General features: G+C 35.6%; 1 protein-coding gene across 3 annotated transcripts in view; it reads left to right on the top strand.

The window, feature by feature from the left end:
* The window catches only part of KCNH7 (potassium voltage-gated channel subfamily H member 7), a 390,226-nt gene extending 370,021 nt beyond the window's left edge, over positions 1–20,205 (top strand). For all 3 annotated transcript variants that reach the window (XM_032479579.1, XM_032479578.1, XM_032479577.1), the window contains 4 exons: positions 4,990–5,253; positions 10,062–10,230; positions 18,147–18,339; positions 19,679–20,205. In XM_032479579.1, the coding sequence (XP_032335470.1) occupies positions 4,990–5,253; positions 10,062–10,230; positions 18,147–18,339; positions 19,679–19,948 (896 nt within the window). In that variant the 3' untranslated portion in view covers positions 19,949–20,205. The remainder of the gene's footprint in view (positions 1–4,989; positions 5,254–10,061; positions 10,231–18,146; positions 18,340–19,678) is intronic.
* The last annotated feature ends 6,782 nt before the right edge of the window (positions 20,206–26,987 follow it).

The raw sequence follows: 26,987 nt of genomic DNA, 5'->3' as shown, positions 1-26,987 counted from the left end.
AAGGGAAACAACCCGTAAACTTACAACCAGCCTGTTCTCCACTTCTAGGGCAGTATTCAGTAAATAACATGAGATGCTCAACACTTTACTATAAAACAGGGTTTGTGTTAGATGATTTTCCCTGATTGTAGGCTAATGTAATTGTTCTGAGAAGGTTTAAGGTAAACTTGGGTTAAGCTATGATATTTCGCAGGTTAGGTGTATTACACTGACTTTCAACTTAAGATATTTTCAACTAGCAATGGATTTATCGGGATATAACCCCACTGTAAGTCAAGGAAGATCTCTGTGTTCAAAATCTGCCCTGTACAATGGTTATTGGTGAATTTGTCCTTTTTCTCTACTGAACCGTAGATTCCTTTTGCAGAGCATGGTTGATAAATATCTGTTGAATTAGGCAAATTGTTGAATCCTCTGGCTAATTGCAGAACAAGAAAGCACTCTCACAGATAGGTGATAATTTATTTCTGCAATGTCCTTCATTACTCTCCTGGTGACTTTTTCTAAAATCAGAACCATTATCGTCAAGCTGTTCCATCGATTTAATCTAAATCCCTTATTCTGAAGTTAATCTCATATTTTGATCTCACTAGAAAGGAAGAACAGCTTGACAATATTGTCTATATAATAATATTCCCCATACAATTGAAGATTTATTAAATCTTCTTTCAATTTGTTTAGCTTCCTCATACTCAAGCTAAATAATCTAACGTTTTTATCTCCTGATAAGGCCCTGAGAGCATGTCACAGTTTATATTGTGCTCATGCAACTAGACATTTCTATTGATTCTGAAAACTTTTCTTTTAATCATAGGCTTAGTTTGTGAGGCCCATTTTATAAAGTGTAGATGGTAAGGGATTTGCCTGCCTGTAACTCTTTGAAGTTTCCTCGTATGTCCATGAATAAGCATGATTTTGTCAATATGAAAACACAATTAGTTTCAGTTATCCAGAGCCTGAGAGTTGCCTATTCCAGTCTTCAGGACTCCATGGTGCTAAAGGTGAGTTCAAAAATTAGCTGAATGCATTTTAGCCCTAATCACCACAATCCAAAGATCTGAAGGGGCTACTCATTCTATACTTCCTGATGTAGAACCAATACCTGGGAGAAAAAAGCATGTAAGTAAGTATAAAGAACAGAGAACTTTCAGAAGATAACTGATACTAAGTAATATGGCAGGTACATAAGCTAAAAGCTGCCCATGAAATGTATTGCTTACTTAGAGTTAGTTTACTTCTCATTTGAAACAATACCTTGAGGCAAATATCCAAGACCGCTGATGACTGTGAATTAATTAGCAGAGGCAACAAGAACCAGAGGGAAGAACGCGTGGTTGGCTGTTGGAGACAGACAGAGGTTGAGTCTTGCAATTACCACTCATAACCTATTCAACAAAACACCGGAGCCCTTCAGTTCTTCAGTTCTCATCTCCAGCCCCTCCACCTTCAATCATGCCTACCTCAGAGTGTTAAGGAGCTTACATTTAAAAGGAGATATTTAAAGAGAAAAGATATATATAAGGAGTAAATATATACACTGTTAAATTTTGTTTTACAGAATAGGGGTGGGTCAAATTCTAAGTTTATTAAGTTAAGCCTTTAAATATAATGGAATTACTTTTGCATCTCTTTGGAATATCTTCTCCAATAACAAAGAATGATTAGCTCTTGTTATCCATTTTAGTAATATATAAGTGTATCTTTATTTTAATTTTTAAGATAAATTTCATATGTATTAAATAGAAAAATGACACTAATTATCTTTCAACATTCTTTGAAGCTGGAGAGGAACTGAAGCACTTGAAATCAAATGAATAAATTTATTTTAGACTCTAATTTTCAATGAAATAAATTTTTTAATGCATTCAGCTGGAAAATGCTCAACTTACCTCAAAATTGTTACCAGGAGGAGATCTTAAATGCCAGTGCTAAGAGAGCACATTAAATGCCTCTCTTTTCCACCTGTTGGGTCTGGCAAATTAAAAATGATAGTTAATCTGAAAGAAAGGCTCCATGAAAGATGGAAAGAGCTCTAGCATTTGTTTCCAGGTTGTTTGAAGTGGAAGAATTTTATGTAATAATTCTTAAGATGGATGGGTCAACCACTCCATCAGGACATTCACTCAGTGCTCGTCAGTCTGTTCTGAACCCAGAGAGACATTCACAAGGCAAATCACAAATACCTTAGAATTGTATCCTGTGAGGAAAGGGAAGGAGATGAACTGTCAGCCTACAGAAACAAGGGATTTAAAAAAATGGTTTCAGTCATCTAAATCAGAAAAACTTGAGGCTTAATTAAACAGACAAATTTTTTCTTTGCAAAGTGATGGTAACAGAAGTGATTATATAGTCTCACTTCTAGCAAAGGGGAAAATGTAAAAACTCAGATTACTGCCTTCAGAATACCATTTCTACTTAACATTTCAGAAAATAGCATTAAGAAATGATAATAATAAAACAGCATTAAGAATAACATCAAGAAAAAATAGTACCTCATACTATTTAATGTCTGTTAAGTAGCCCAGTTTAACAAGGAAAAGACAGAAATGGAACAAGCCATCAAAATCTAGAGGTACCTGGAAGCTAATTATAATGTGTTTCAGCCCAGTTTCAGTGTATTCCGTTAGGTAACCTGCAGTCTAAGCCTGAGCAGTTTCCATTTTTAATTCACAAATAGATTGTCATTTCAACTATCATTTTAAATGATTGAATATGAAGCTTTGAATTATCTAGTATGGAACAGAGAAATGTCATTGCAGTTGGGCTGCATTAGAGAAACTGTTCTCATGGCCTGGGTTCCAGGAAGCAGCTGGGTGATCATCCAGTGGCAATGAACACAGAACTAAATGTGCAGTAATTTCCCTTATGTTTTGGAAAAATTCAAGGATATGAAACTTTTTCTTCTTCTTTCATGACCCTGCTTTTACCTGAAATTTTGCCTAAAGGATTTAGATACCATGTATATGAAATAATTTGCTCCATTTTACTAGAGAATGAAATAATAATCCCTCATTCAACACATTTCGTGAACAGCTGTTCCTGAGTTGAAATCAGCAAGTTATAATTCAATTTAAAAATATGTGTTAACTGATGAATTTGTCTTTCAGCATCCAAACTCAAGCCATAGTTTAGTAAACGAAGACCAAGGCTCGTATAGTAGGTGGGACAAAACATTTTACTGTGTGTGAGGTTTTTACACATCTACAGAGGACTCACAGACCTCTCAAGCCAAAGAGACAATGTGATTTAATAATTGGTGATGTACATTCATTACAAATATCTATGTTAGCATTATCCTTACTCAGTTGGAGACATATGAATTAGTTGTTAATTCACTTTACATATGATTCTGCTGGAAAAGTTTCCATGAAAGTAAAGGAAAAGCATTTTGAGGACAATGAGAAGCTTTTGCTGATTCAAATCCCATCGGTGCCCAAACTGCCCAAAGTTTTACTTAGGGGCAGCAAATTGATGCAATTTACTTAGCAAGTATGAGGATAATTTAGAAGAGAGAAGCTTTTCTCTTTTTTTAACCTTTACTAGCGTAAAATTGGAAACGATTATTTTTTAAGGAATGAAATGATTTGTTCATAAAGTGGGGATGCTGATCAAGTTTTCAGGAGGGGAGAAGTTAAAATCAAAGGAAACAGAGGAAAAGACGACTAGAATGAAGTTTAGAGGCTTAAAGAGGGCTGTGCCAGTGACACTAGAAAGGGTCTGTATAAGAAGAGCTGACCTAATATTTATAACCAACTAGATTAGTGGTTGAATGGAGACATATAAGGAACACTGAGTAATCAATGATGTCGACAGTGCTTGAGATTGGAAAGGTCTGCAGTCTTCTCAGTAATGATGAAATCACCGAGCAAGTGTGAAATCTTAAAGAAAATAAATTAAACAATCTGCTTCCACTACATTTAACTTTAATTGGTAGGATGTAAACTAACTCCTTAATAACCATTTCACATGAAGCTCATTTTAAAACTCTATCCATTTTTACCTTGGGCTGCTTTCTGGCTTCTTATATTTTAAATTATGCTTTTTAAATAAAAGAAAAAGATCTGTTTAATTTCTATGCCATATGGGAATTTTAAAAAACAGTTGGAAATTTCTCTGAAGTGGCCTTAAATCAGTTCACTTGGTCTTCTATAAATAACAAAGAAAGCATAACCAGGCAGAGAGTAGATGGGGACACTGTCTTAAGCATTTCTCTAGAAAATGATATACCTTCTGGAGAATGTTGGTTAGTTATTAGCAGTAACCAGATGGAGAATTATACTGTCTCCCCAGGACACTAATGGAAACCAGTTCTGGGCTTTGTCTCTGAGTTTTTCCTGCTGAATTATATTCTAACACAACCTTCAGGGCTGAAATTATCCTGACATTTCAGTATAAAATAGCCAATATGCACTCCTGGATTTAATGTAATTAGATAAACCCACCTTAATTACTGTATTTTAGCTTTATATTCTTTGCAATGTGCTACACAACTAAACTGCCTGGAATTTGATGCCAAGGCTAATATATGCACTGAACTAGGGTTGAAATTCCGCCTGCCAGCCCTTACCACCAGGGGGCATCCAGTTTTGACATCCACAATATGTGAATGGCCACCACAGATGAGAGGGCGTGAAAGCTGAAAACAAATAAACAACAAGCTGCACAATGGTGATATTTAGAACTGAGACACATTTTTTTTCCTGAGGTATAAACAGTATTACCACTACAGGTATTCATTTAATTTTGAAATGAATAATGTATTTCATTAAGATAATCTAATGTCCCTTGAATTAAGAAAACAAATTCTCCTTAAGTAGCTACATTTTCAGTAGGAAAAAAAGAGAAAGAATAAAATAACTTTTCTGGTGGCTTAAAAAAATTCTATATCAAAGATCATCACTATTAAAAGGGTACTATATATATAACTAGATAGTGCAATTTGCAGTCCCACATTTGATTATCTTCTATAAAATAACTTTTATTTGATAGATTTTGGCAAAGAAAGCACTACAAATGACCCCGAAGACTCTGTAGACACGATAAGACATTATCAGAGCTCCAAGAAACACTTTGAAGAGAAAAAGAGCAGATCGTCATCCTTCATCTCCTCCATTGACGACGAACAAAAGCCTCTCTTCTCAGGACTTGTAGATTCTCCTCCAGGAATAGGGAAAGCAGCAGGACTTGGTCTTGAAGAAACAGTGCCCACCTCAGGAAGAATTCACATAGGTAAACGAAGTCACTCTTGCAAAGGTAATCAAGTTTCTCAGAAATCAGTTTGTCTCTCTGAGTGCGAATCACAAAATGGTGACTCTTCACAAATGAAGACCCATACCAACACATGTTAATCTAACCTTGGATTTCATGAAAGATTTGCAAAGAGTTCAAATCTCAGGTCATCTACAAAGTGTTTGCTCAATTCTGGAATAGTGGTAATTATTTCCAATGATAGCATAAGAGGTTTTGTGTGACCAGTCAGACTTAACATAATGCCACATACAACACGGGGAATGTGTCTATTTTAGTGATTCATGGTGAGACAGGATCAGTGACTATTTGAAGAGAGCTAACCCTTTGATTCTTATTTGTATTTTCTGTACCTATCCTCACCTCCAACCCTTTTGTTTTATAGAATGAAAGGCCAATGCAATAACACTATAATAAATACCAAAGAAATTACAGTTTATGGGGAATTATGAGAAAATGGGGAGAAGTGCCCCTAAATAAAGTATGCTCGTGATCCAACTCATTTAAACACAATCGTTTAAGGGGAATACCTAAATATTTGGGTTTTGTCATAGAAAATATGCACGAACTGGGTCATCGTGCTTGATCAACATACCCAGATTTGATTTGATGCTAAAGGATGGAAAACTCAGGAAAGCTGATGGTTAGCACATAAGAGAACAGTTAGCTTAGCATAACAGGAGCTAGATCTACAGATCTTGTTAAATCTAGCTTAAGTGGGTGCAAGAAGAGGTCTGGGTCAGACTGCCTGACTTCCAACTCCAACTCTGTGACTTGCTCCTTGTATGTCTTTTAGTAAGTAACTGGACAGACTCTACTAAGATTCAGTTTGCACATCTTTAAAGTAGGAATAATATTTTCTAACCAACTAGTCTGTTGTGATTATTAAACAAGATAACCTGCATAAATTACTTCCTCTGAAATAACATTCCCAACCTGTTTAGTATTTTCTCAGAATTTTTTTCTTCTAACGCTTTAATCATTGAATATATTCCTAGATATATAAAAGTGTAGAAATGAAGAAGGTGTAGCAAAAAAATCAAAAGAATATAACAGAAATGAAAGAAAAATAAGATGTTCTTGACCTGACAGGATACAATATTATGGCACAGAGTAAGTAAATATTATCTATCATTGCCACCATTATTTGAAGCGACTATATCTGACAACAAAAGTTTTATGGACTCTTCGGATGTTTAGGCTTTACATTTTTCCAGAGTTACTTTTCCTATTTTATCAAATCAGCTTTTGTCATGACCCCAAGTTGAAATAAGCTAAGAATATATGCAAATGTTCTCTGGACAATCTAAAATCTTGATGAAGTGAATGAAAATAGTACCTCATTTATCACAATGGAAGAATGGAATATTAGATGTGATTATCAAATGTCCCATTTTAGTTATTTATGAAAGTGGATTCTGGGAAGTGCTAAATATAGAAAAAGGTTGCATCATGGAAGTCAGAAGTTCTGAAGAACTTGCTGAACCATCTTACTATCTCCAAAAGTCATCATAACGTGAACCTGATTTTTTTAAAGTGGTTTTCCTCTTGAGTCTTAAGAGTCTCAAATGACAAGTCATTAAAGATATATTTTGGGGACTTTATTCAACTTTATAGTGACTCTTGCTGACAGTGTCATGCCTTCATCTTACATTTTTCTTTGCCACTTCTTCCAGTTATTTTAAATCAGCTATTCTACATGCACAATAAAAGGATAGTATTCTAACAAATCATTTTAATATCTACAAATTTTAATTTTCAAAAATTTACAGTGGAATCCCTAGTCAGATGAATAATTACCTTTATATTCATAGTTAAATATGCATGTCAATTGAATAAGCATAATTGATGTTATATAGAGTCAATCAGTGTGACACATGGTTAACCTGGATAACTAATACGATCAATGAATGGAGAATTCTAAAACTTTATTCACTGCAAATTTCATTCCCTAGTGATTTTTTTAAGGTGAAGTACTGTGGCGTGTTCAAAAATTTGAATATGTAGGGTGTAGCTGTAACTGCTGCAATTTGAACTACTAAATCCCCACAAATTTCAGTTTTATTATCAATAGGAAATGCCACTTACATTTCTAGCATTTGTCATGCTGAATCCAACAAAGGAGGACCTTAGACAAAATTAAAAAGAAAAAAATGAATTAAATGGACTCTGATCCTACTTAGATTGAGGTCAAAAGTTGAGTCTAGGAAAATTGTGTACCCAGAGCAAAGTGAAAGTTTACTTTCTGTTCATCCATTTCCAGAAATGTGCCTTGCAACTATAGCAACATTTTCCAAGGCAACCAAGTGCAGATTCTTTCTGAGCTATATTTAGAAAGTATCTACAAGGATGTTCATGTTGATTAAGACCACTAAACAGGATTTCCTCTTTGAACTCCTTTTCTTCCACGTTGTTATTAAAACAAGCTAATCACACATATCCAGAGTTTAATATAAGTGTAAATTATAATCAAGAAAGCCTTGACCTAATAATTTATCTTTATCCTTTTTTGCTGAGAAGATTATCAGGCTCTTTCTTGAGCACTGCAGAAAAAATATAATCCTACATAATTTATTTCATGTGATTCACCACTGTTATTTAAAAATCAGTGTATTATATATGATTTGAGAATGAGAGAACTATTAGGCATAAGTGGAAATTCTGTAAAGTTTCTTACCACAAAACTTTTGAGCATAATATGTAACTTCCAGTCTATCAGTTTTTACTGTTTTTGTTTTATTGTCTAGACAGGGAGAAACACTGGCATTACCAAACATTTGTACGTGTGTTCTGAATGCTTATTTGACATACTGCCCCAAAATTGAAACCCTGGTGCACTAAAACATTACATTATTGTTTTGCATTTTAAATAGGGTCACATGTTTGTGAATAATAAATCATACTTTTCAGTGAAAATTTGCTAATATATTACTTAAAAGTCCAGCAATACCATTTTTCTGTGTTCATTTTCATTTGTCGTATTTGGTAAAGTATCAAAAGAAATTATACGTCATCACTTTAAAAAACAAAGCAGAACACCAGGATTCCATAGGAGAAGAGTCCTTAATCACAGAGAACCTCTGTAGACTTCATAGCAACCACTCTAAGGTCTGTTAGCCTTTTCAATAGAACAAGGAACCCTGACCTTATATTTTTCTAATGTTGTCTGTGGATATGCTAATACTTTTGTTATAACTTCACCCAACTTAGGCAGAAATTGTTGCCACCTCATTGGAGACTTCTGTGTAGTCAATGATAAGTGTATAGTGATAGAAAAACCACGAAGAAAGGATACAGACATTTTGTCTGCTACCTGGGGAAAGGGGATGCTTTTGAGCTATCTGACTGTACTTTTGGAGAAACAGTAGGAAAGGAAGGGACTTCAAAAGAAGTCCTACCAAAAAAGAGAACAAGTCCTACAAATTCTGTTCCTTATTTCTAGAATCTGAGCTAACTCTCCCCAAATCAATTACTTTCTATCCAAGACTTTTAAATAGTCAAAGATATAAGTTCCTTAACTTGGCAAAACTTTTGCCACTGTTTAATCATAACTACTTGTCCAAAGGGGGAAAAAAAGTTCTATCAAATCAAAACCACTTCCTGTTATTCAAATCTATTTCCATGTGAAACTAAAGACCAGTTTTAGGTAGTCATTGCCTCCAACCAGCCCTCCCAGTGAAGAAAGGATGTTCCTTCTTTGTCTCTGAAATAAACTCCCAATTCCACTAGTATTTTTTTCATGGGTTTTATTTTCCAACCTGTTAATCATTTTAAGTACTCTTTTAGATATGTGAAATGTAGAGAGTAAGAAGGCATAGCAAAAGCCATCAAAAGCATATGACAAAAGAAAAAGTAAGATACTATTTTTGCCCTCAAATATTGATAACTTGCAAACACAGATTGCAAGAGAAATAGAAAATTAAGTGAGGCTTAGAAAATGATTCTCTATGAAAAGTGATCAAAGTCTTGCTAGACTGAATTCTTCAAATGCAGGGCCTATGTCTTCTTCGTCTTTAACACTTCCACATTTAGCAGAGTGTCTGGCACAGAACAGACACACAGAATATTTGAAAAATGGACTTGGCCAGATGAGCAATATGTTTGAAAGTATAGTAACATAAAAATATTCTAAATAAAAGGGCCACAAGAAAAAATAAAGGAAATTAATGTGAGTATATTAAAGGACAATGCAGGAGGAGCTACAAGGAAACATAAAAACATGAAGAGTGTCATGGGACTACAGGACTTTCAGGACTGTTACCATCTTTAACAGCTCAAGGCTCCTTGGCTCTACTTTGAGTTGGGTTGACCCTAAAGGAAGCCCTCTGCAGATCAGCACCTCCCCATGGCTCTCTCTGGTTGAGCCCACTCTAAATCACGAAGTATGCAAATTATTCTGAGGTAAAGTGTCCTAAAATCGCTGTCTTGAGGTGGAGCAGTGCATACCAGGGTGCAATTTCTTTCCAAATATAAAAGCACCAAATCATGGCTGTCTAACCAGAATTTTGGGTTGGCCATCCCTGTTTCCTCTTAGTATGACACAGAAAGAAGGCAAAATTGTATTCAAGACTCCTACCCAGTTGTATGTTTTTATTCATATGGAAATAGATGCGAGAGGTGGCAGAAAGGGTCAGGGTGGGTGGGACTCAGCTACCAACTGGTCGTGGCCCCTGGACAGGTCCCTGGGTCACTCTAGTTCTCTGTCTCCCAGTTAAACCTCAAGATCCCTTCCTGCTTGTATCGTGGATGTCTCGGTATTACTGCTACAAACGGGCACCCAAAGAAGTTGACGTCCACCTTGCTATTTCCCACAGACATCGCTGACCAAAGAGGCTGGGAACGAGAGAATGCTGGGACTCAGGCTGACGAGTCCAGTCCCTCAGCACTTCAGCGAGCGGCTTGGGGGATCTCGGAAACCGAAAGTGACCTCACATACGGAGAAGTGGAGCAAAGATTAGATTTGCTTCAAGAACAACTTAACAGGTATAAGCAGTAGCCAGGCAAAGGGAGAACACAAGCCAAGCCCTTGGCTGCATCTGCTTTTCCTCCTTGCGAATAGCACATGCATCCTGCCATAGAACTCATAGCCTCTTTATACACTTATTTATTTAAAATAAGAGTAGAGGTTGACAGAATTATTAATCTGTCTTGCAAGGAGCATTTATTTAGAAATCTTCATACTTCTGGCAGCATGAATCCTATTTTTTCTTTACTTGCCATAAAATTAGTATATCATCAGCACCGGCTGCCAAAGAAAACCTTTTTTTTTAATCCCTTCAAAATAATTCATATTTAGCTTGTTGACTAACAACCTTCCTCTTTAAGTCCTTCTCTTACATTCTTTACTGGTTCCTAGGTAATTTAGCTATGTGTTATAACATTTTTCTAAAATCAACAAAGTGATTTAAACATTTAGTTATTCAGTAAGCTTGTCAGAAATGTGATTAAGTTGAAAATCCCACAGACTTAAAGCCCAGATCCTCTCCATCTTTGATCTACGCACAGTTTTTGGAGGGCAAATTCATTCATTTAACACATGGTCTCTTCCCAACTTGTTCAATGAATCAGAAATGAAAATGAGGCCTGAATCTACTCAGCCTGTAGGTCAAAATTTCCCTTCCTTTGATCTTATTGGTTAATGTTGGCATGGATGGGCCTTACCAATGTATTTTTTTTATGATTATATAATTTCTTTTTTTTAATTGGAGTATAATTAATTTACAATGTTGTGTTAGTTTCAGGTGTACAGCAAAGTGATTCTGTTATATGTATACATAATCTTTTTCAGACTCTTTTCCATTATAGTCTGTTACAAGATATAGAATCTAGTTCCCTGTGCTATACAGTAGGACCTTGTTGTTTATCTGTTTTATACATAGTAGTGTGTATGTGTTAATCCCAAACTCCTAATTCACCTCTCCCCCCAACCCCGATCTAAAACCTTATAAGAAAAGGAATAAATTTTGGTTCTAGGAAGGATGGAACCCCTTAACCCAAAACTGCATGGACTCAAAATTAAACTGGTCAGTGAGATTCAGGGGGAAAAAAAGATATGTGAGTATAATATAGCTACTTTAGTTGTGTTACATGTGGAAAGTGACCTTGATTCAAGGTAGCTTCCAGGTTCACCACCAGACAAGGTATTCCAGGGGTCAGAGACAGAAAACTGTATGGATTAAACCAAAATTCTCAAATCACAGGATTTGCTGTCATTTTAAAACACACAATGAGTGATGAGGAGAGTTAGATGGAACAATTAACACATCTCTAATAATAAGCAAGCATGGTGACAGGACCACACTACCTGAATTCAGATTTACGCAGTGTTCATTTATGCCGTGTCAGCCTTCCCTGCTGATGGTGTGTTTATGAGGACCAAAGTTGAGGTTTGCACAAAAGGGGTCCACAGATGAAAAAAATACACAGTGTCAGTGACACACACTGTGTCACAGAGATGTAAGGTCAAGTATACCTGGCCACAGCTATGGCATTTCAATTAGCCTGCCGTACAGCCATGTGTTTTATTGGCCTTTTATAGGTAAAGAACATGAGGATTCATACTGTGTGTGTGTCATCAGTGGGTGACCTAATTTTGAGGGTGGCAGTCATCTGCCCAGAGATGACAGAGAATAATTTGTTCTTTTCATCTCTTTCCTTGTATAAGTCATGCTCTGGTTTGTTACATCATATTTCTGTTCTGTCTTTGGGGTGTTTTGTAGGTTGCTAGCATGCTGTCTTTAATACATTTTATGAATTCTGCCCGTGTCTAACAAGCTACTTGCTTACTCATTATCTGTACTTATCACATTCTATGAGTTTTGCTTATATCACATAAGCTAACTATCTAAGCTTAATTTTTCTTCTGTGTCTTATTGGTGTTGTTCATTGCTTTATTGTTTTTTAAAATCTTTATGCCAGAATTAAACAGTGTCAAATAATACAGTAAACATATAAATGTATGTACACACATATACATTACCAATGAAAATGAATTAGGAACTAAAACAGACAAAATGGATCAGAAAACCTACAACTTAGTGAACTGAAGTTGATTTGTATGCTTTAATTTCAAACACAAGTATGAAAATATTGCAGGAATTAAAGACTTCATTTTGTATTTCATGTTTTCATGTAATTTAACCAAAGTGTAAAAGTAAAAGTTGAGGTCTGTATTGCATTCCCAAGTGCCAAATGCAAGTCTTGTAAAATAATAGCTGAGAATATTAAAACAGACTATCATTGACTTAAGAGTCAGTAATTCCTAATTAAGATATAAGAACTTGCCATGATAATATTTATTATTAATCATAAAAGCATATTTGGTTAATTATTATGTTTGCTATCTCTCCCTGCTATTTATACCAAGCTACATGGACCTTTTACCCATAACATATATAGAAATATATACTGTACATACGAAAGAATTGCTATGTGTGATCTCTGAACTTGAATGTCTTTGATTCCTATGACTGAGAGAAAATGACTGCCCATTCTTTTACTGACAGACATATAGTATGTGTTCAATTCCTTGAGTAAATGAAAAAGTGAGTGAATGCATAACAGAGACAGCAGTGATTTTTCGGCATGATACTCACACAGCAATTGAAACTGGTTAACCTAGACTAAAGTCTTAACTCTGCTACTTAGCTGCTAGTAGGATGCCTCGGTCAAGTCATTTAAGTTTCTCCAGGCTGCCTTTTTCTTTGACCTATATGTGCCTGCAAATACTTCTGTAAAGACTGAGGTAATGCATGTGGAGAGTATATATATGCTTCAAAATAGAGAGTGTTGTAGTTAGGTGAAATTTGATTAACAATGAACTTCATTTATATTATTGGTATTCATCTGAACATATTCTCCCGCTTTACATATATTTCTGTGTTTCCTGATTTGAACCTTTTTTCAGAATGAAAATTGAGATTTTTACAGTTCCCTTTTTGCCTTGTCATGGGTGCCAATCATTGCTGCTAGTGTAAGCCAAAGATTACTGAAAATAAGTGTTATTAGTACTTCTTGGGGCTGAAACTATAAACTTTTAAGGGCACATACATCTAAGACCCATTTGGTTTGCAACTGCCCACTGGTAATAATAATTATTTTATCACAGTGACTTTTAAATTATTGTTATATGAAACTTTTTCACAGCCAAACTGCAACTAAATCTCTTTTTTTGGCATGTTCGTAGTATCTGTATGTTCATTAACATACTTCTTTTCTTTAACTAATGTCTTTCTATTTATCTCTGAAATTTTCACATTTTATTGCCTAACACAGCTTAGCCCCTTTTGGATTTAAAATCCAAAATATTACATTTTTACTGCACTGCCATCTCCAGCAACCTCTCTCCTCCACTTTACTCTAGAATGCAAAAGTATAGAAAACAAATTTGAAGAGGGCAGCTCAGTTTAGACTTCGACTTTGCAGGGTGAGAATCCTGGGACACTTTCTGGACTTGAACCTACTCTATTTAGCTTCAGCATTTCTGTTCAAATATAGAACTGTGGATTTCTACCCCATTTGTTTCATCCAAATACACATATCAAGTACACAGTGCAATACAAACAAATATAAACTGTCTATCTTGAATCGTCCTAGCTGCTGCTGCTTTTCTGCTTTAATAGCCAATTAAACTATATGCAGGGTTAAAGGTTTACATACGAAATGCTCTTACATATTTATATGTTATGCTTACAGATATACATATTTAGGGAAATCACTAACACTTGATCCTAACCTAGTGCTTCTCAAACTTTAATGTGCATTCAGATCACCTAGGGATCTTGTTAAAACGTAGATTCTAAGTCTAGGTCTGGAATGGGCAGAGATTCTACCTTCTAACAAGCTCTCAGATTTGACCACACTTTGAGAAGGGAGGCCCTAGAGGGTGTAAAAGCTTTCGGTGCTGACTCCATCCCTTGCAGAACATAGTGCCCGGTACATTGTGGGTCTCTGAACAGCGAATGAAAACTTCCATTTTATGCTGCTGTATAGCTATGCTGATGTAGGCGAAGAAAAATAAATTTCCCTCTACCCTTCTGAGTTCTTGGCTGAGACCTGTAAAATAATAGACAGATTCATAAGAGAAAACAAACATAAATTTATTAACATATATACCTCATGGACACATGGGAGATACTCGGGGGAAATGAGTAACTCCCTGAAGTGGCTTAGAATTCAAGATTAAACAGCATCTTAATTGGGAAATGGGCTGGGGGATGGAGTTCTCTTAGAGGAGAGAAACTAATTTTTAGGCCAGATGTATGGGCCCTTAGCAGAAGAGATGGGAGGTATGACGGTTTGTGACAAAGTTTGTCTTATTGTGGTGTCAACTTCTAGACTCCTCTCCTGCAACAAAAGTCAATCTTCCCTGATTGTTGAAACTTCCAGGGAGGGGATTTATGACAATTGAGTTCCTTTTGGAAGATCTGCCTTGAGGCAGCTAAGGGAAGTTCAGAGAAAGCCTCTCCCTGCATTTGCAGTTTTCCAAGTGCCTACAGCTCAAAAGAATCAATATGCCAAAGTGGCATATTTTGGGGTGGCATATGCTGCACCAACACTGCACTGACAAAAAAGTTATAAAACTGTGTTGTTCTTTTCTTTTTTAAAGACCAAGCTGGACTTTTTCAAACTTCTCTATAATTCCTACAGAGTAGAGCAGATTATTCAGTGTTAATAGAAGAGTCCATTCCAGTTAAGCCAGTAGACCCTAATCCTAAACATGAAAATACAACCTATGCATAGTAAAGAAATCCTTCAGTAAAGCTCCTCTTTGTTGAATGTTTTAGTCCGTTTTGGACTGCTGTAACAAAACTACAGTCGAATGGGTGGTTTATAAACAACAGATGTTTATGTCTCATTTCTGGAGCATGGAAAGTTCAAGGTCAAAGAGCCAGGAGATTCAGTGTCTGGTGAGAACCAGCTTCCTGGTTCATAGATGGCTGTCTTCTCACTGTCCTCACATGGTAGAAGAAAGGGGGCTCTTTGGGGGTCTTGTTTTGGAGGGCACTAATGCCATTCATGGGGTGCTACCCTCATGACCTAATCACATCCCTAAAGCCACACTTTTTACCATCACATTGGGGATTAGGATTTCAACAAATGTGTTTTGGGAGGACATAAACATTCAATCCGTTGCATTGAAATATCCCAAATATCAGATTACAAGTTAATAAAACCAAACTCAGTATTCAAAATCACTGCACGAAGGGAGACGGCCACCTCGACAGGATCTTAAGTATTATCTCCTAAGGGGAAGGAAGAAATAAGATATTTATTGGACTTTGGAGCCTGGGCCTTTCAAGGTGGGAAACTGAGTGGATTTGGGCAAAGTTCAGGATGAATGGACACAGAGAAATGAAGACCTTGAAGCAAATATGGATAAATAAAATTTGTTTGATTAAGCAAGTTATTCCTTCAAAAGAGCAGATGGCTATCTCCAGTGAGTTGACCTATAGAAATTTCCTGAAGGAGTAAAGTTATTTATCCACTTGGACTTATGTTTCCCAGGCACAGTTTTTTGGAACAACAAAGTCATGTTGACAGAGGTGGTCTACGGTCTCAGCAAAGTCATGCTGACACAGACAGTCTCATGGTCACCCTGCACCAGCTGCTCCACCTGCACGTGATGGTCTTGCATTCGGGAGTCCCGCTCTGGCAGCATGTTGCTATTACTGAAGTGCACCTCCCAATGGGTTTTTTCCTCATAGACACGATTCAAATAGATAGAATCCATGATGTAGAGATCCTGTTTCCTGGAGATCACTGCTGTTTGGCAAAGGTTTTGTAGGACACAAAAACATTATCATAATTTTTGACTCACTACTGGGTGTTGAATCCCACTTGTTAATGAAGTTTTTATTCCACTCCTCACCCCCAAATCCTTTTACATTTAATATGTAGGCCACTCACTAAATATTAAATGTGGTTAATGATAGGATACATTTGCACAGAAGTATATACCAGGTACTCTGAATGTAGAATTTTCTTTGGGGGTTCAGAAGAAAGAGAAATTAATTCTGAATAAGGGAAGATTTTTGAGTACAGATAAAACTTGTGCTGGACCTTGAAGAGTGAAAGAAAAAATGGATGCGTAATAAAATAACGAGCCTTCTCTCTTTAGTTGGCACCATAAAAAATTCAATCAGAACAATGGGTAACAAGTTGATAAATAAACTAGTTGATAACTCAAATTTGCTTTTTCAGTGTGTAGTTTTGACATTTGCAAGGCACAGTCATGTATAATTTATAGTTATTAGTTTAGAAGACATTAAGCTATGTGGCTATATAAGCCAGATATAGAAAACCTGCACGAATAATATGTTATCATGATTCTCAGAAGGAAGATTTGTAGTTTCAATATTAAGAACTAAAAAGAAAAAAAGAAAGGATCTTCTCCCATGTTTTCAAGTTTTATTCTGCTCTCTCTCATATCAAAGGCTAAGTTCTCTCCACTTTTAAATTTCACAAATATAGCATGTATATAACAGCAAAATTAGTCTATGATTTTAACATTTTTGTTAAGATTTACCTTTTTAATGCATTCTTCATTGAAATAAAATAGTACACACAAATAAGAGTTAAAAGAAGAGTTTTCTAAAGAGGCATATGGTCCAAATTTTCTGTTCTTATACCCACAAAATTCTCTTTTTTAATACTGTTAACACACACAAAGGAGGGAGATTGTACCAATTGTTGTTTGCAATTTTCCCTTCAATTTTACTTTCAAATGAGAATGAAATTAACAGGCCAGTTAGCTACTTGTGAGCTTTGGGGAAAAAATTATCAGACTGGTATTTTGCTAGCCAGATGGGTCATAGAAGCAAGTAAACGTTTATGTTTGATCTGTTTCTTAAATACCAAAGGCCCTAAACTGTAAATGGGAAAGGAATTTAGCACTTGACAGTAGTTAACATTACGAAAAAAATACAATGAAAAATACACAATATTTGATATGAATAGGAGAGGAGCAAGGTAAAATGAAGGTAATAGAAATTTGAAACTCATAAGAAATTATCCATTTGTTCCAGCTATGAAAGAAAGGTGCTACGGAATCTATTTTTTAAAGAGTAAGTAAAATGCTCACAAGAAACTGATCAAATAATTTATTGGAATGAACTAACTGACTTCCTCCATTCCCCCTTTCCTTTTTGACATGAATTTTATTTCCTGGCGAGGTTGATAAATACCACTAAAATGATTATGATTTAGAAGTAACTTTCTCCTGCTGCTCTAATCTGATGAATGGTTACCATATGACATTTTCTGACAAGGCATTTGGTTTTGAGTATCTGTTATTTTAGCACCACTCCTATTTGCTTCTTTTTATCTTTGCCAGTTTACTATACCTCAGTCCTATTTGAAAAGACAGAAATCTAATCGAAAGAAAAGTCATAGAAACTATAAGTTTAATGATTTGTTTTGTAATGTATCCTCCATGTCCAGTTTGGTTACCTTGTTATACAATATAAATGAAATATGTTTTTACTCCTGTGCCCTTGTCATCATTAAAATTAACACAAAAAGTGCAAAAAAACAAAACCTGACTAAAACCTGATTTAAAAGATGATTACTGATTAAAAATATATTCTCAATGTGTTTTACCATTTGATATCAACAAAGCTTAATTGTAAAAATGTAATACAGTGTACACTATGAAAATGTAGGCTCTTCATTCAGCTGTTTTTCTATTAAGATCTTATTAAAGGAACAGGAAAGCAACGGTCTTTATCAGAACCATTAGTGAGACATAGAAAGTGAGCATTTCCGTGCTCCCTCTCCTGTCCTTCTTGTTTAAAGCAGGACCACAATTCTATTCATTGATGAGGCTGAAATTTTCTTAAATGCTTTGCAATCCTGGACTACTTTAGGACTGTCTTCCCCTATTTCTGTCTGTCCTGCAGACTCGAATCCCAAATGACTGCAGACATCCAGACCATCTTACAGCTGCTGCAGAAACAAACCACTGTGGTCCCCCCAGCCTACAGTATGGTAACCGCAGGAGCAGAGTATCAGAGACCCATCATCCGCCTGACGAGAACCAGTCATCCGGTAGCATCCATTAAGACGGATCGAAGTTTCAGTCCTTCGTCACAAGTGAGTATAGATAGTGTGTAAACCTAGGGTGTCTCTCAAAGTGTGTTTCCAGGGACCATGTGAATCAGCGTCACCTGGGCTGCTGTGGGAAAAGGAGATTCTCATCCCCATCTCTGTTTCTACTCAATTGGAACTTCTGGGAATGAGCCCTGTAATCTGCCTTTTAAACAAGCTCCCCCTTGATTCTTATGCTTATTTAAAGTTTGGGAACAATGGACCTTAAAGAATGATCTTAAAACACTAGTTTTTTTTTTTTCTTAAAGAAAAAGCTTTTTTCAAGAATCAGTCTTAACCAAGTTTATCAATGGTAGAGCTCTGAAAGCTAAGGAATAGCCCTGGGTCCAAAAAAACCCTTCAGAGAAAGGTTTGTAATTTGCTCTAGTGACAAGAGACACTTTTGAACAGGATCTCAGGAAGGAACGGGAGAAGAAATAGCAGCCAGCCAGAGAAGACCTGAGATCCAAGTGCAGTCAGACTAGTAATCACATCTGAGCCCCACCCATCACCAGAAATCTCTAAATTTTTCTCACCTTGGTGATGGTAAGAAGAGATATGTTGGTGTCCTTTATCCTTCCTCTGAAGTCCTATGAGGAACCCTTTGAATTATGTTAATATGAAACATCCAACTCGTTTGGAATTCTATTTTAGGAATCATTCTTAATTACTTAAACACTGTGACCAAATTGGATCTAAGAACAACCATTTAAAGAAGAATGTACAGAACAATTTTGTAAAAAACTTTTTTAGAAGTTTGGGAATTGAGTGCAAAATGTTCTGGGAATGAAACTACATTAATAGCATGAGGTAATGTGCCAGAAGGGAAATAATGCAATCTTTCCAAAACATGAAAGTAGAAATGCATCTCTAGCTTAAAATGGCTGGGAAACATGCAAAACCGTGTACTTAGTTCGTTGCTTTCAGCAGCTTTAGATAGTATTTTCTGACTAAGGATGGATGGTTTTCCTTCCTTTCTTTTTTCTCTCTCTTTGTACTCCAAATGTACTCACCAAATAACCTGCCTTTCTGATCCCAGTGTCTGGAATTTTGAATTAAAATTCATCTGAAAAGCTCAATGTGAAATAATGTGCTTAAAATAATAATAATTTGATACGGCTTCAGAATAAAATTAAAGTTCTTGGACTGGTTGTTTAGGATTATCTAAACTGATACTCGATCTCCAATGTCTTGGCCCATCTTTGAGAAGGAAAGTTTGGTTAATACCACTAATCCAGTGTAGATTTTGGAAAAAGAAATCATCTTTAGATTTCAGGAGTGTAATTTTAGAAATATGTCCAAATGAATTACAAAAACGTGTTTTCTTTTCTTTTCTTTCTATCAGTGTCCTGAAATGCTAGACCTTGAAAAATCTAAACTTAAATCCAAAGACTCCCTCTCAAGTGGGGTGCATCTGAACACAGCTTCGGAAGACAACTTGACTTCACTTTTAAAACAAGACAGTGATCTCTCTTTAGAGCTTCACCCCCCAAGGCAAAGAAAAACTTACCTTCCTCCCATTAGGCATCCTTCTTTGACAGATTCATCCCTAAACACTGTAGGAATCTTGGGTCTTCATAGGCATGTTTCTGATCCCGGTCTTCCAGGAAAATAATCGTTTTGTACTATTTACTCCACATACAATGTAAGTGCTTTCAATGGCTGTTTTCCTTTTTGTATTTAAATCCTCTCTACTTGACTCAGGGGCTCACAAGTTACCATTATATGCAAAAGTACTGTATATTTTCCTAAATTGAAGCTTGTAAGGTAAAATTGAGCAGTTAGGATGTAAATATACATATGAACTCTTTTGTTCCAAATGTTAAAACTGCCAGCATCTCAAGGCACCTTATTTTTTATTTTTATTTTTTAAATCACGTGCATGTTAGGAAACTCCAATTTCTCTTGCATGGAGACTCCAATTTACTGCTTTTACTAAACCAGTACTTTGTTAATGAAAATGCCTTCCAAGCAAGTAAGAAAGCAAGGATACAACTCAGATGATTCTCAACTTGTGGAAGTTCAAGGGGGAAGAAAGGGAACTTTGTCACTTTTGAGGACAGATACTCTTCTGTGTTGACATGTTTCTAGTTGATTACATTCATTCCAGCACACTGAAAAAAAAAAATACAGTTTTAGAGTTATAAATCTCTGACAGTGTAGGAAGCCATCTCCAAATACATGAATATAGGCCAGCTTTAACGAGGACAAAAAGGCCTTTCTATTTAAAAGTCTGTCTCTAACTGCATTCACAAACTCCCTGAAATATTTTCCACTGGCATATTTCCTTGAATGCTTACAAACAAGTTTCTCTAATTTTTCTTTTGTGGGGTCAGGGTTGGGGGATGGGAGAGAGTCTTCTCCAGAACTGCTAAAGCGCTACTGACACCAACTGACATCCACAGCTTTCTTCTGACTCATATTTTAGGGCAACCCGGAGTTTTGATCAGATTGATGCATATAGGTTTCTTTCCAAAAAATGTACAATTTCAGTGGATTTGTGTAGCAAAATTAGCTTGCATTAAGTATAGGTTGTTCTATGGCTTTCTAATCCCAGCTGTAGAAGAACAGTGTGCATTTACCGACTTACAAAGAAAATGCACAAACCAGCAGAAAAATTAGTTTTATTTGATTATTCAAACACGTTTGCTAATCAAAGATTAAGTGAACATCTATTATATAGTATATATTGACTCCAAAGTATCAGAGCACACAGTGGAATATATTTGAATATCTTCAACTGTTAGATCATTTTGGAGTGATAATGGTACATGCCTCTCATAAAATCAGGGTACAGAAAAACTGCAAGTTAATTTAAGATTCTGATCAGTCAATTTCTCATTAAGAAGTTTTATTTTTCAATGAATTTGAACACAATTTTAAACTTATTGTGGACTGATCCATTGTATCCCGTCCTTCTGAACAACATTTTAACACTTTTTGAGTTTCTTCATCCTTTACTAATTCTTACACTCACATATTTTTAAATAAACATCATATCTGTGCACCTAATTAAATGGATTAATTTCTATCCCTCCAGGATAGAAATATAGTCTATTAACTTACCTTTACCTTTGACGCTAGTATATTATTTTCAAATGCAAGCAATTTATTTAAATTTATAAAAACGTTACACTACTTAAAATGTGATTACAATGGCCTTAGATGGCTCCCTATATATTTTTTAATGGCCACATAAATTGATCATCTGTGTGGAAGGCAATCTGTAGGCCTTCTGTAGGCAATCTGAAAAAACAAAAATGTAAGTGATCAAGTACCTGTGACAAAATGGCCAGTTGATTCAATAAAAGCATAGTAATTTTAACCAGCTTTCCAAACCATTTGGCGTTGTGCAGATACAAATTTAGGAACTAACTGATGCTTTCCTTTCCTCATTCAACAAACATTTATGGGTGCCTAGCAGGGGAGAGAGAAATGGCTAACTCTGATTCAGAGGACGACAGAAGGATTTTATTTTCATATTTAGGCATATTTTTGCAGCTGCAACCAATTTTATAAGGATTGTTGGTCCAAGCTCCAGGGAAATTCAGAATGAATTCACCAGAGAGTGTTCATTTGTAGGGAGAGAGGATTTGGCAGGTGAGGAATTTAGATCTGATTGTTGGATTAGTGAACGCTTCAGCTGCATCATTTGGTATGACATGCATACAATTCAGCTTTGCACGTAAAGCCTCTGTACGTCCTTATAAAAAGTAAGCGTGAAGGAATAGGAAGATAGGGAATGGTGTGCGAGCATCCGGCTTGTTTAAATTCCAGTACAACATAATCCTTTTTTCTTCTTAATTCCTCTACAGAAAAGAATTGCTTGATATTAAAATCCATGTCTCAGAGAGTTGGACAAGATTAGGAAGGTCCCTTCCTACAGGATATTAGCTTTAAAAGAGCCTGAGCAATATAAAGATGTGGTCAGTGAGGCATGAACCTCAGAAGACTCAATGGTTATAATGACTTAAACCAAAGTAATTATCTTAACTTACAAAATTCATCCTCCTGTCCCAGCCAGATATCTAATGCTTAAAATCACTGTCACTTTCCTCATAGGCTGTAGAAAAACAGTCTGGCCTTCCATCTTGGGACCCTACTGAGAGCCAGGTTTAACTGCTACAGCCAGTAACAGCAGTATAACTACTGCTCTCCTTCTAGGTAAAAATTAACATAACACCTTTTGCTTCTCACTTAAAAATAATGTTACCTGGTCTCCAGGCCTAAATAAAACGGCATCTAAAATTTAAAGTTTATTTGGGTTAGATGTTTTCTGATGTTATTAATTGCTGAGCAGAGATGTGAAAGACTTATCAGTTTACCCTAGAGTGGAGTCCCATACTCTAATTAGTTGATGAGAAAACCAGGAATGAAAAATGCTGAAGCAGTGTTCTTGTGGGGTTTTAAAATTAATAATCACTCATTCAACAAACATGAGAAAGCAGGCGCACATCTGGGACAGCATAGTTTCTCAAGTCCATTACAGTGGCTTGCTCATCAGCACTAGGTCTTCTGACTCTTCCAGTCAGAAGACAAGGAAGCTAAGTCAGGCACAGTCACTACTGTGAGTGTGTGTGTGTGGTTGAGGGTTGCTTCTGAGGTCCTTTTGGAGGTTGATCTTTAGCAATGGTTCTCAGATGCCCAAAAGACTAATGTCCTTATCCAAATGATATTTTGAAATCCCACCATACATTATCAAAGGATAAAATTTATCACCTGATCTGCCAATCTAAAATAATAATTACTAATAACTGTGTCTTTCCTCTGAATGCTTTTTATGATTAAAAAAAAAAGGAATCTGGTAGAACTAGTTAAAAGTGAATTGGAGTTTTAAAAATGCTTATCCATGGTTAAAACCAAAAGTACACCTGGCTATACTTCAATTTAAAAAAAAGTAGATCAGTTACTTAAGTAGATTTATAATTGTAAATCAAAATATTTTATAAATTATAGAAAATCTTAATGTAATTAGGTATCTAATCATATTTTTTTTTTGCAGTAAAACAAATGTGTCTATCATGTGAGTTCAAAGAGGCACTTGGAAGACGAGGTAGTGATGTCTCTGAGTGTGGTCCTCAAATTAGGAGCACTAGCTCCAACCACCTGGAAACTTGTTGGAAATGCATGTTCTTGGGCCCCACCCATATCTACTTGGGGATGGGGCCAGCACTCATGTTATAACAGACCCTCTTCCATAAGATCCTGATGCACATGAAAACTTTTGAGAATTACCTGTGTAGAGCATGGGCTCTGTGGTCAGACCAACTTGGGTCTCAGCATGAGTTCTCTCCTTAATAGCTGTATGACCCCGAGCAAGTTTAATTAACCTCCCTGAGTCTTTTTCCAGAGATAATGGTACCTGCCTTGAAGACTCTCGAGGAGGAAATGAGGTAACATATAGGAAAGTGCTTGGCACATAGTAAGTGCTCAAAAATGCTAGATTCTTTGGCTTTCATCCAGGAACATGACATTAAAAACAATCAGGAAAACAAATAATTTTTCACAGTTTAGCTTTTGTACAATGTGCTATGTCTCCAACTAAGCAGCTGTTAGCAAGACTAAAGTTTTGGATCCAGAAATACACAAGTGTGGCTGTTGTTTTCTCTCTCCTAATTGTATTTTGCACTGTTAGATTTATAGCTTTAAAGTAATACTTACTATTTACAATAATAATTGTGAGAGTATGAATCTCATTCTTACAAACACATCTACTCTAAACTGTTAAACGCCAAGTGTGCAAAGGCGATCTGTGGAATTCAGTACATCTAGAATGAGTTCTGTGAAGGCTGGCTCCCTGGGGAAGCCCCTCTTTAGATCCATGATATGGTTCCCGGATGGATATTTTAAAATAATTTTCAAAATACAGTTTTGGAAGAAGATACATTATTTTTTTGGAAAATAGAATTTCATAGTTGCAGTGGTTCTTTTCAGGCATCTAGGCCCACTCCGTTATTGCACAGATTCATTATACAGACAGGCTTCCTCACCTCTAGTGTGGAATGGCAGAAATGGCAAGAGACTCAATGTGGTAAACCTGAATTCAAATCCTGCCTCCCCCACTCATTCTCAGGACAAACCTTCAGTGAGCCCCGGTATCCAAAACTATAGAAATGGAGGTAGCGTCTTAACCACCTTGAAGGGGTGTTGAGGAGTCTCTGAAATGGATAAGTGGAAGTGCTTTGTAAATCACAGGCACCATAACAGTATAAGATCATCATGTGATGTGCGCATCATCACAAGGATGGTGGTATTGTGCTACAGGTGCAGCAGCACTGCTTATGTCTTTTAAAAACCTTCCAGAAACCTGACACTGACTGCATATAACCTCTGGGACAAAAATCTGTAACATGATTCTCCCACGCCTTTCGGAGACCCATTTGTTCAGAGTAGGAGCCAGCATTAGGGAAGCTTCCTCTGCTATGGCACCCCAGTATTTGTCAAATATTACCTTTGTCCAAGATCCGTAAAATTACATTTACATTGCAGTTGTAGCAATAGCTTCCCCTTCTCCCACTCACTCCAGTGTTCTCAAAGTTGTTTCCTTGTGGTTCTAAGTTAACTTATTATGAAGTGATGTCAAGCTTTTAAAAACTAAAAGGATCATGTTTTTAAATGCTTTAAAAAATATTAGATATTGTGACTGATCAGTGCCCAAGCTTAGAATAATTCATTACATGCTCTTGTGGTACAAATACACTTTAAGAATATGCAATGCAGAGAAAAAAATCCACAGTAAGACATGAATTTTTAATTATTGACAGCATGAAAAGAAAGTATTACAAGGCTTATTTATATAAACTATTAAGTGGAGGTTGAGAGAGGTGACAGGTAGTTTAAAATTAACACATTATCACTATAAATAGAATAAAACATCTATAGAAATGCAGTGTTAAGATCACAGAACCATACAATTAATTGACCAATTTTAGTATTCTACCACTCATCCAACTTTTGAATGAGAAAACCAAGAATTGTTACAAAAATGCTTCCAATAAAATATTTTTATTTTGAGAAGTGGCAATATTAAACATGGTGACCCTTGAAAAACTAATATTAAAATCCAGATGGATTCCTAAATTGCAGTCATGACATCTGTAATTTACATTAGTTAATTTATATTTTGAAAGACACAAAATAATTTGGCACAACTGTAGTTTTAAAATACTGTATGTTCAACCTATATTCTTTGTTCTTCCACTGTCTGTATTTTTAATACTTTTTAAATTGAAAATAATCAAATAATCACAATTGTTATCATTTAAACTGTTTTTTAAATACTGACATCATATTGCTTGCATATATGAGAAAATTCTACACAATCCCACCATTCTTACTTTATTTTGGAGTAAAATTCAGGCATCAGTCATCTTGTAATTAACTCCTCCACATGGTCTCATCAGAATGGTCCTATAACTGCAATAGCATTGAAATGATATGGTACTTTCTCCAAATATTAAAGAAGTAGGACAAAAATATTGGGGATTCCCTAATTTTTAATCACCTAAGCACCTAACAATTTTAATTAAAGGCACTTACCTATTTTTAGCTGAAATTTGTATTCTATAATTTTGATAGGAGTATGTATACCAGAATGTTTGCCAGTTAAATAATGTATTTTAAAAAGTAATGTGTGTAATCACTTGAAAATGTCAGTCTGATATAAAGAAGCTCACTCACGTTGGTTAAGTAGTAAGTACCTTGGAATGCTTTAAACATAATGAAACAATCTACCAAAACACATATTTCCTAGGCTTTATGCACACAACGTAGCATGAAATCATGATGCTTTTGAAACACTCTGTGCAGAAATATTTATTTTTTAGCAAATATTTTCTTCAAAGATTGGTATGTGGTATTGACAGTATAATCTACTTGCACAACTAGTTTTGCAATAACCTTCCACAAGTAACTGTAAATAAGAAAAATGTAAATTTCATGTAAAAATGGTTGCAAATTTTTGGTAGCTAAAAGTGTACAAGTTGTATTGAAAATATAGTATATATACATAATTTAAGAACGAAGCATATAATTTCTGATCTATTTATACATGAAAATTTAAGATTTGTAAAAGAAATTATTTTGGGGAAAAAGAAAGTAAATCTCATTAGCTAGTTAGGATACTTTTATTAGAGAAGCCAACTATTTCCAACATTTTACTAGGTACGGTGATAGATGTAGGCATGGTGGTGCTCATGTATTTCACAAAATCACATAATTGTAACAGTGCAACAGTTTTACTGTGTTCCACTGAGGACTAGTAAGCGGGACTGAGTGGTAAAAAGCATTAAATCTCAAATTAAACATAAAAACATTTCACTTTTTGCCAAGAACATTTATTGTTGGATTACTTAAAATTTCTGCTATATGCGAGACAATTTTTTATAATATATGCCTGATACATATTTTACATCTAGAATGAAAATATCGAGATACTATTTTCATTTGCTTAAGTTTCATACATTCTTAATTCTTCTCATGGAATCACTTATCCATTATTTAAGAAAAAAAAAACTATCTTGAAAGAAAACTTTTAAATAAAACTGGTTGGTCATAATGTGGCATGTTCTAAGCAAAGGATTGTTTAATCTGTTTAGGGTTTAGATTACCCACCATTCACTTTTAGGGTTTAAAAACCATTAGAACATTTCCCT

The sequence above is a fragment of the Camelus ferus genome, chromosome 5, assembly GCF_009834535.1.
Source record: "Camelus ferus isolate YT-003-E chromosome 5, BCGSAC_Cfer_1.0, whole genome shotgun sequence".
In the NCBI taxonomy this organism is placed as follows: Eukaryota; Metazoa; Chordata; class Mammalia; order Artiodactyla; family Camelidae; genus Camelus; species Camelus ferus.
Note: the sequence above shows the minus strand (reverse complement) of the source record. Positions and strands in the feature narration are given on the sequence as shown.